Genomic DNA, 8,945 nt, shown 5'->3' with positions numbered 1-8,945 from the left:
TCGATAAGAATACGTGTGGCAGCCCTGCAGCGTTCTGCCCCCCTTGAAGGATCCCAGAAAGCTGGCCAATGAGATGCTGAAATGAGGGTTTTTACTGACGTCAGTATCAGACACGAGGAGTTTTTAAGCTGCTTATCATGCAAAGCTGCTCTCCAGGTTTCACAGGCCGACAACATGAACATGAGGAGAAGATGAGATCTTTAAACTGCAGGGTACCTCGACGAGTCTCTTCAGGTTTTAAAATCATTTTCCGGTAACTAAAACACTTGTCTATGGAGCAAGAACTGAAAATATTTGACTCACAATTTTGAGGATTGTTGTAAGTGTAAAAATATGTTTAAGTGGCGTGGTGGCCTTGTGGTTAGTGTGCACGCCTGATGTACAGACGCTAAAGTCCTTGAAAGTGGACAGCATGGGTGTGAAACCGACCTGTGGCTCCTTTCCTGCGTGTCACTCCCCATGCACTCTCCTCGATTTCTGACTCCATCAACAAGTTTCAGCAGGTTTAACTTTAGGCATAAAAAGCCCCAAAATAAACTGTTATCTTTGCACTTTTTTTAGTAAGACGTTATCTTGAGGGGGCGGGGGAGGGGGGGGGGGTAGATAATGTACTTTATATTATTACCTCCTCCCTAGAGACTCTTCTAACCCCGTCGCCCCCCCAGCTGTTTGCCATCCGATACACCTAAAGATCCAACCTTCACCCAAACAAGAGGCCGCTCCTCCACGGCATCTTTATCCCCGCGCTGACGGCGCTGTGGCTCCTCCACGGGGGAATTCCTGGAGGTCATGACTCTGGATTTTTCTGAGGACAGCCGGTTTCTAAAATGACAGTTTTGATGGACAGTTTTCTTCTTGATCCCTCACAGCTGTCCAGTGGGGGGGGGGGGGGGGTGGTGGCTGGGCGAGGGTCTCTGGAGAACTGGTCCTCGTTTTCACGTCGATTATCACAGATTGGATGTTAGAAGAGGAGACAGTCAGTCGATGTGTTTGTTTGAGCAGGAAAAGTATTTTACAATCCAGGTTGTGCAAAGGATAGAAACATGCCTGTCTCTGTCTGTCTGTATCTGTATCTCTCTCTCTCTCTCCCTCTCTCTCTCTCTCCCTCTCCCTCTCTCTCTCTCTCTCTCCCTCTCTCTCTCTCTCCCTCTCCCTCTCTCTCTCTCTCTCTCCCTCTCTCTCTCTCTCTCTCTCCCTCTCTCTACATTCACGTCATATTACTGCATGTCGGTCTTGTAGGTTCCTCAGGATTGTTCTGCGTTCAGACAACATTGTTATGATATCAAGCGTGCACACAAATCCACAACAACGACTAAAAACGCTGTAGTACACATGCCAGGTGGAGGTGTGACTTTGTAATGACACAACACGCTCATGCTCTCATCGTCTTCCTTCTTCAGAGCGGTGAGGTGTAAACTAACAGATGATGAGGTGGGGTTGTTACTCAGAATGATCCTAAACTACAAAGACACCTGGAGTGAGACAGAACTCAGGAGTCCGCCATTGTTGTTGTAGTCCACATACTCACTCACGGCTATTGACTGGAAGCGTAATGAGCGTGTGCGAAATGTCTCAGAGGAGCTGCATATTTTCAGTTTACACGACGATGAAGGCGCTGCTGTTTTTAAAAGTTTGCATTTTCAGACACCCTTAAAAAAACACAGCGGTCATGTAAACAAACAACCGAAATGCAAGAAAAGAGAGAGTGTTTGGAAATGTTTCCAATGTTTTTGTGTAAGTTAGAGAGTTTGTCTGCTGGACTCTTTTCTCTCCTACTCACATGTCTTACTTACAAACTTACTTTTTAATACTTTAAATCAAAACACAAGGTATCAAAAAGTATTGAGACTTTGACGTTGCACACACATTAAAAACATAAAATAAAACAGAATCAACATGAACACAAAGACACCTGGCAGCCCTTTGAGGTTACTCTTCACGATACCTGGAATGATTTCAAGGTGACAAACGTCCATCACCAGTTACTCAGGGCGTCCGTTAATTCAGTCTCCAACGTCCATGAGCAGCTCTGACGTCTATCCAAACCGGTACTTGGGCCAGTATTTCACCTGCGTTCGTCTCGGCGCCGTCCCTGCGTGGACGTTAGCCTTGGTCAGAGGTTTGGGCGGGGCCGGGGCTTTCCTCCTGTCTTTGCCCCGGTCGGTGATGGTGAAGCCTCGCTGACGGTTGTCGTGCGTGCTGACTCTGGGCAGGAAGTGGGTGGAGACGTGCTGCGATTTGACCCGCGGGCTGGAGCCCATCTTAGCTTTCCCTCTCTTGTTGAGGGCCACGAACCAGTCGCGCCCCGTCCGCTGGTTCCTGTGGAGGAGCGAGGCGTACGTGTTGTAGCTGTTCTCCTGGAAACGCTCCCTGAACTTACAGTCATCAGAGAACCACTCCTACAGGACGAGAAAGAGCAAGTGTTAGCACGTGTAATGTTAGCAAGTGTTAGCACATGTAATGTTAGCAAGTGTTAGCACATGTAATGTTAGCCTTAGCCTCAGAACCAAACACACAGAAGCAGCGTTCAGTTTCTATGCTCCTTATATCTGGAACAAACTCCAGAAAACTGCAGGTCTGCTGAAACTCTCAGCTCTTTTAAATCCAGGTTGAAGACTCACCTGTTTACAGCCTTTCATTAAACAGCTTTCATAAGATTTGAACTTTTTAACTCTTTTTATATTTTTACTTCATCTATTTCAATTCATTTCATCTGAATTATTTTTATTTGAACATATGTTCAGATTTAATAATTCCAGTGATTTTTAAATGTTCTATTTGAATGTTTCTTTTCTTTCCTCTGTCATGATGCTTTTTGATGTCTCGTGTGAAGCACTTTGAATGACCTTGTTGTTGAAATGTGCGACATAAATAAACTTGCCTTGCCTTTTCTTTATTAGATAATCAGAATAAAAAAACTATTAACAAAGATGACAGGTGACATGTTGAATATTCAAACACAGACGTTCTTCATGCACAGAAAGCTCTCGGCTGAATGATCAGCGATGTGTTTGTTTACATCGTGCAATGCTCTTTCTCCCACGATGCTTCTGTGGTAACCATTTGAAGGTGTTGGAATAGAAAGCATTTTGACTCTGTCTTGTCTAGGTCTCAGACTGGGCGGAGTCCGGAAATCAAGACCGGTCAAAACCACCACTGACAGTGATTAGAAGGAACACCTCTCTTTCTAAAATAACAAATAACTTTAAGTCATATGTAGTTTGATTTTTAACCCCCGGTTACGGCTGCAGCCTCCCTATTTTTACGGTCTAAGTGAGTGACACGCCTCCTACAGGATGAAGATTTTTCAGAGACAATAATGGTCTTGATCTTGGTCTTGGTCTTGGTCTTGGTCTTGGTCTTGACTCGGTCTCGGAGTACTCTGGTCTCGCGTATGTCTCGTTCTTGTTTAATGTGGTCTTGGCAACAACTCTAGTTATCATTGCTTACATTTAGGATGGACAATGTTGAGGCTAACCTCTATGCCCCCCCCACCGTGCAGCAGAGCCCCAAGAACCCCCCCCCCCCCTTATGTGAAGCCGTGCTTTGTAACTACTTTAAATTGTCCCTCATTATAAAGTGTCACCTAAAAAAAGACAGTTGAAGCTCTCTGTAATTAATTATCAGAGCGTCTTTAATCAGTAATTTGCTCCACATGTTTGATGTCTGAGTTCCTGATATCTGATCCGTCCTTGTTGATTCACGGCTCAGCTGTGTGAACATGTGGTGAGCTGAGTTAGCATGCAAACATGAAACCTAACCCCACGTTTCTCTCGCTAACTGCTGCTCACATCAGTGACTTAAAGTCGGGGGAAATACAAAGTTATGGCTCCTCTCACTTTACAGGAACACTTGCTCTAACAAGACTCTCCCTGATGCAGAAACTTAAGTCCTTGTTACTGATCTTAAACAAACACTAGCTTACTTCATACGCGACTTCAAAAGCACGACCACATCACTCCTGTTTTAGCGTCTTTACACCGACTCCCTTCGTGTTCAAAACTGATTTTAAGATGTTACTGATTACTGTAGAAGCTAAAGAGTGAAGGAGTAGTGAGGCAGGAATACAACCAAAGAAATCAGGACACAACTCTAACCAGACACAACCAATCAGAGACAGGCATTACCTTCCATATGTGATGTCATTTTCAAGTAATTCTTACATTTTACTTTGTATAAAGATAGATTTTTGGCCTTTTTGCTTTTATTTGATCGGACAGTGGACTGCGTCAGAGATCAGGACAGAGAGAGAGAGAGAGAGTGGATTAAGGACACACAGGTTGGAGTAGATCCCAGAGGACCACAGCCTCCGCACACGGGTCGAGACCCAACCACTAGGCCATCAGCGCCCCATGAATACACATTATATTCCCCAATCTACATCTCTGACACTTTACAAACCGGGGGGGGTTTCTGTGAGGACTCTAAAACTTAGCAGCTAATCTGAGTCAGTGGTCTCTTTTAAAAGCCTTATACCTGCATTCTCCCTAATGGCCAGCAGGGGGCATCATCAGTTGATTTGTTCCCTCAGTAAACATTTCCATCGTGGGTTTATAGCTCAATTTCTAGTTTCAAGTCTTTTTTCAACACATTGTGATGTTCATTTAGAGTCACAGAGACCAGAAAGAGGGAGGAGTTAGAGGGCGGGGCTACCCTTGAGTGACAATATGCTACCATGGCAACATGACATGATGTCGAGGAGAGTTAAAAGCGCCTACCTTCTCTGGTCCAAACAAATCCAGAGCATTCAGGAGCAGAATCTAAAGTTAGAAGGAGGACATACTGGCTGCTGCATTGTTGTCAGAGAAGCCAGCACTTCAACATGTTTCCTTAATGATCAGAGAGTAAGATACCTTTATCATCTCACTCTCTACACAGCTCACTGATTGGACCTTCTAACTGTGCCCACCTCTGAATATCACATTATTAGTGTTGTTTAAATAGTTAAATATTCATGTGAGGTCAACAAAAACACACATTTCATGGATGTAGCTGCAGATCTTCGTTTCTGTTTCAGCCTATAAATATCGTTGGTGGGAACCTCGGTGTGTGATTCCTGCTCTTCAGAACGGCTTCCTCGTATAACCTCCTGAAATTAAACAAACTGTTCTGCTTTGCTGCAGAGTGAAGCATAGCAGAAAATGATGCCATTAAAGCGTTCGGTAAACATGCCAGTCACAGGAGAGGCACAAACGCTTTAAGTTATTCAAAGTGACCGACTGTTCCTCTGGGCTGTTGTTTTAAAAACAATCAGACCGCGGAGTCTCCGGATCGCTGTGATTTAACACAGATCCACGTCTGAGCAACAAACCGGCTCTGGTCACACGCACACACGCACGCACACACACACACACGCACACACACGCACACACACGCACACACACACACACACCCTGCTCTGTTTCAGAGGATTTATTGGCTGCAGTCAGATTCCAGACTTCTTATTGTTAAATCATAACGCTTGCACAGCTGTTTAAGCTGCATTGGTCACACTCGTTTAAAGGGACCTTTCCCATGATCCTCGGGGTGAGCTGCGTCGAATGACTTATTTTCCCTTCTGACCAGATACGTCGACGTGTCCTTCATATTCTGACTTCTACTGGACACGAGTTTCATTCAAATCTGAAACTTTCTGAAAGATCACTTCAAAGCTTTTTTCTCAAATTAAAAAAATAAAAGACTTTAACTTGTTTTGAAGTCCAACACCCGACTTTAACACAAGACTCATCTTAACTGGGCCCCTCCTCATCTCCCCCAGAAGCCCCGCCCCCCTGCAGGACATAGTCTGTACGTTTACTGCTTTGTACCTACACTGCAAGCTGACACACGCTAGCTCAAGCTAACCGCCGGTGTTCATCACCTTCCTGTCCAACAGGAAGTAGATCAACTCCACGTCCACAAGTTAAAGACAACACAAGGCTCACCCTCGTTTTAGAACAATCTTTATCCACTTGGTGTTTCTCCTCACTCTCATTATATTTTCTCTTCTTTGCTGCCACGTCCACGTCCGTCATATTCACCGCTTTGAATCTCGTCCAATCACTGAATTGTATCCACTCCTAAACTCACCTGCTGCGCTCTCATTGGCTGGAGGAAACACACCAGCTCCGCCCACAAACCTTCCTTATGCTCATGCTTCCTTATATATGTAGCGGTCTTTGACATAACATCCGGTGTTTCCACGGCAACGATAAACATGCTGTGTCTGTCATGGCGGGGGCCACAACAAGACACGTCCCGTTCTAACTCTAAACTGAAGTTTTTATCGGTCTTTGGGAGAATCTGTTTCTGTTAAGTATTTGAATCTGTTGAGACCAACAAAAAATAAAACTCAAACTAACTTGAAATAAAAAATGAGACAATATCTGCAGCTTCATGTTTCTATTTGAATCACTGTCTCTCTCTCTCTCTCTCTGTCTCTCTCTCTCTCTCTCTGTCTCTCTCTCTCTCTCTCTGTCTCTCTCTCTCTGTCTCCTCTCTCTCTCTCTCTCTCTCTCTCTCTCCTCTCTGTCTCTATCCTTCTCTCTCTCTCTCTCTCTCTCTCTGTCTCTGTCTCTCTCTCTCTTTCTCTCTCTCTCTCTCTCTCTCCCTCTCTCTCTCTGTCTCTCTCTCTCTCTCCTTCTCCCTCTCTCTCTCTTTTTCTCTCCTTCTCTCTTTTTCTCTCCTCTCTCTCTCTCTTTTTCTCTCACTCTCTCTCCTTCTCCCTCTCTCTCTCTTTTTCTCTCCTCTCTCTCTCTTTTTCTCTCACTCTCTCTCCTTCTCCCTCTCTCTCTCTTTTTCTCTCCTCTCTCTCTCTCTTTTTCTCTCACTCTCTCTCCTTCTCCCTCTCTCTCTATCTTTTTCTCTCCTTCTCTCTCTCTCTCCTCCCTCGCTCGAGCCCTCTCTCTCTCTCTCTCTCTCCTTCTCTCTCTCTCTCTCTCTTTCTCTCTCTCTCTCTCTCTCCTTCTCTCTCTCTCTCTTTTTCTCTCTCTCTCTCTCTCCTCTCTCTCTCTTTTTCTCTCTCTCTCTCCTTCTCTCTCTCTCTCTCTTTTCTCTCCTTCTCTCTCTCTCTTTTTCTCTCCTCTCTCTCTTCTCTCCTTCTCTCTCTCTCTTTTTCCCTCACTCTCTCTCTCTCTCCTTCTCTCTCTCTCTCTCTCTCTCTCTCTCCTTCTCTCTCTCTCTCTCTCTCTTTCTCTCTCTCTCTCTCTCTCTCTCTCCTTCTCTCTCTCTCTCTCTCTCCTCTCTCTCTCTCTCTCTTTCTCTCTCTCTCTCCTTCTCTCTCTCTCTTTTTCTCTCTCTCTCTCTCTCCTCTCTCTCTCTCTCTCTTTCTCTCTCTCTCTCCTTCTCTCTCTCTCTTTTTCTCTCCTCTCTCTCTTTCTCTCCTTCTCTCTCTCTCTCTTTCTCTCCTCTCTCTCTTTCTCTCCTTCTCTCTATCTCTCCTCTCTCTCTCTCTTTTTCCCTCACTCTCTCTCTCTCTCCTTCTCTCTCTCTCTCTCCCTCTTTTTCTCTCTCTCACCCTCTCTCTCTCTCTCCCTCTCTCCCTCTCTCCCTCTCCCTCGCTCGCTCTGGCCACACTCAGGTGACCTTTGACCTCTCAGTTCGTTCTGTTTGTGATGTCTTGCTGAGCGGGTCGAGAGGAGCGGCGAGCATCTGTCTCCTCGTCTGTTATTTAGCCGATAAATCTCACTGTGAAAACACCGAAATATTAAAGATGACAGATGACGAAACAGGATAAGGTTCAGAGTGTCACCCGACACCCCGACGAGGGGCCCCGAGCCCGTCTGCAGCCCCCCCGACATTTTACATCCACCCCAATCATGGAGGCGCTCAAACAGCAGAGTGCAGCTGCAGCCACAGATTGAGTTTTAGTTGTTCAAATATTTCTCCCCGGCAGAGCGGCTCCGGAGGCAAAAATAAGCTCCGACTGCACCGACTCGAGCCAAAGAACCAGAAACTCCGAGTGCAAGAAGAGCTGCAAAGAAGGAACGGATCAAAACACCAAACATGGAGTGAAACAACTTCTTTCAAAATCTATTTTATAAAATCACAACTTACTGAAAACCTCTTGTCAGTCAAAAAAAGGTTTGTAGTGCCACCTGATGCACGTTTGTTTTTATGATAAATATATCTTCACTGAGGGTCCAATCACAAACTTCATACAGGAAGTACACAGAGCCAGGGAGTATATTTGATGTTAACCCAGCAGACCCACACAGGAGTTGAGGGAGCTGACCATCCCTCAACTCCTTATTTCAGAAACAATATCACAGTCGGGGAGACAACATTCTTCAATTCCCCTCGTTTGTATTTACAAGATCAAAAATGACTCTGTGTTCAGTGCACCGTTTAATCGTCCGAGTGAGACCTCCCAGTGTCATCCATCCCAGGCGTGAGGAGAGAGGGGGGATCAGGTACACAAAAACAAAGATGGACTTTTAGGACCAGGACGGACGGAGCCTTTTCCAGCTGCACGCTTCCATGCTGAGCTAGGCCATTTGTTTCATTTCCCATTAGGGGTGTGTCTTTGTGCAGGGGAGGGGCTGGTCGTCACAATACTAAAAGAAGCGTCCATTTTTTTTTTTTTAGGATTTATTTCTGGCTTTTTGTGCATTTATTTGAGAGATAGGACAGTGGACAGAGTCAGAAACCAGGGACAGAGAGAGTGGGGAATGACTTGCAGGGAAAGGAGCCACAGGCCGATTCAAACCTGGGCTGCCCGCTTGGAAGACTACAGCCTCCATACATGGGGCGCACGCTCTAACCACTGCGCCACCAGCGCCCACCTAGCTAGGTCATTTTTAAACATGATTATCTTCGGGAGCTTGTGTCTTTGACTAAAAGATTTCTTGAGAGCAAAAGAACATTTTGACAGTAATGAGTAAGGGGTCAAAGGTCAAATCCTCATCATCTAATCCTTTTGGGGGAGGAGAATATTAAATGCTGCTGCTTCATGGATCCCTCCTCTC

The 8,945-nt window shown here is 45.5% G+C and overlaps 1 protein-coding gene across 1 annotated transcript in view; it reads right to left on the bottom strand.

Moving 5' to 3' along the window:
* Nucleotides 1–1,130: 1,130 nt before the first annotated feature.
* Nucleotides 1,131–8,945, bottom strand: part of fgf5 (fibroblast growth factor 5) — a 14,690-nt gene continuing 6,875 nt past the window's right edge. Inside the window, exon 3 of the mRNA XM_020658748.2 lies at nt 1,131–2,399. Coding sequence (XP_020514404.2) covers nt 2,037–2,399 — 363 coding nt within the window. The 3' untranslated portion in view covers nt 1,131–2,036. The remainder of the gene's footprint in view (nt 2,400–8,945) is intronic.

This window comes from Labrus bergylta, chromosome 2 (genome assembly GCF_963930695.1).
Source record: "Labrus bergylta chromosome 2, fLabBer1.1, whole genome shotgun sequence".
NCBI classification, from domain to species: domain Eukaryota; kingdom Metazoa; phylum Chordata; class Actinopteri; order Labriformes; family Labridae; genus Labrus; species Labrus bergylta.
This window is presented reverse-complemented; position numbering and strand designations above follow the sequence as displayed.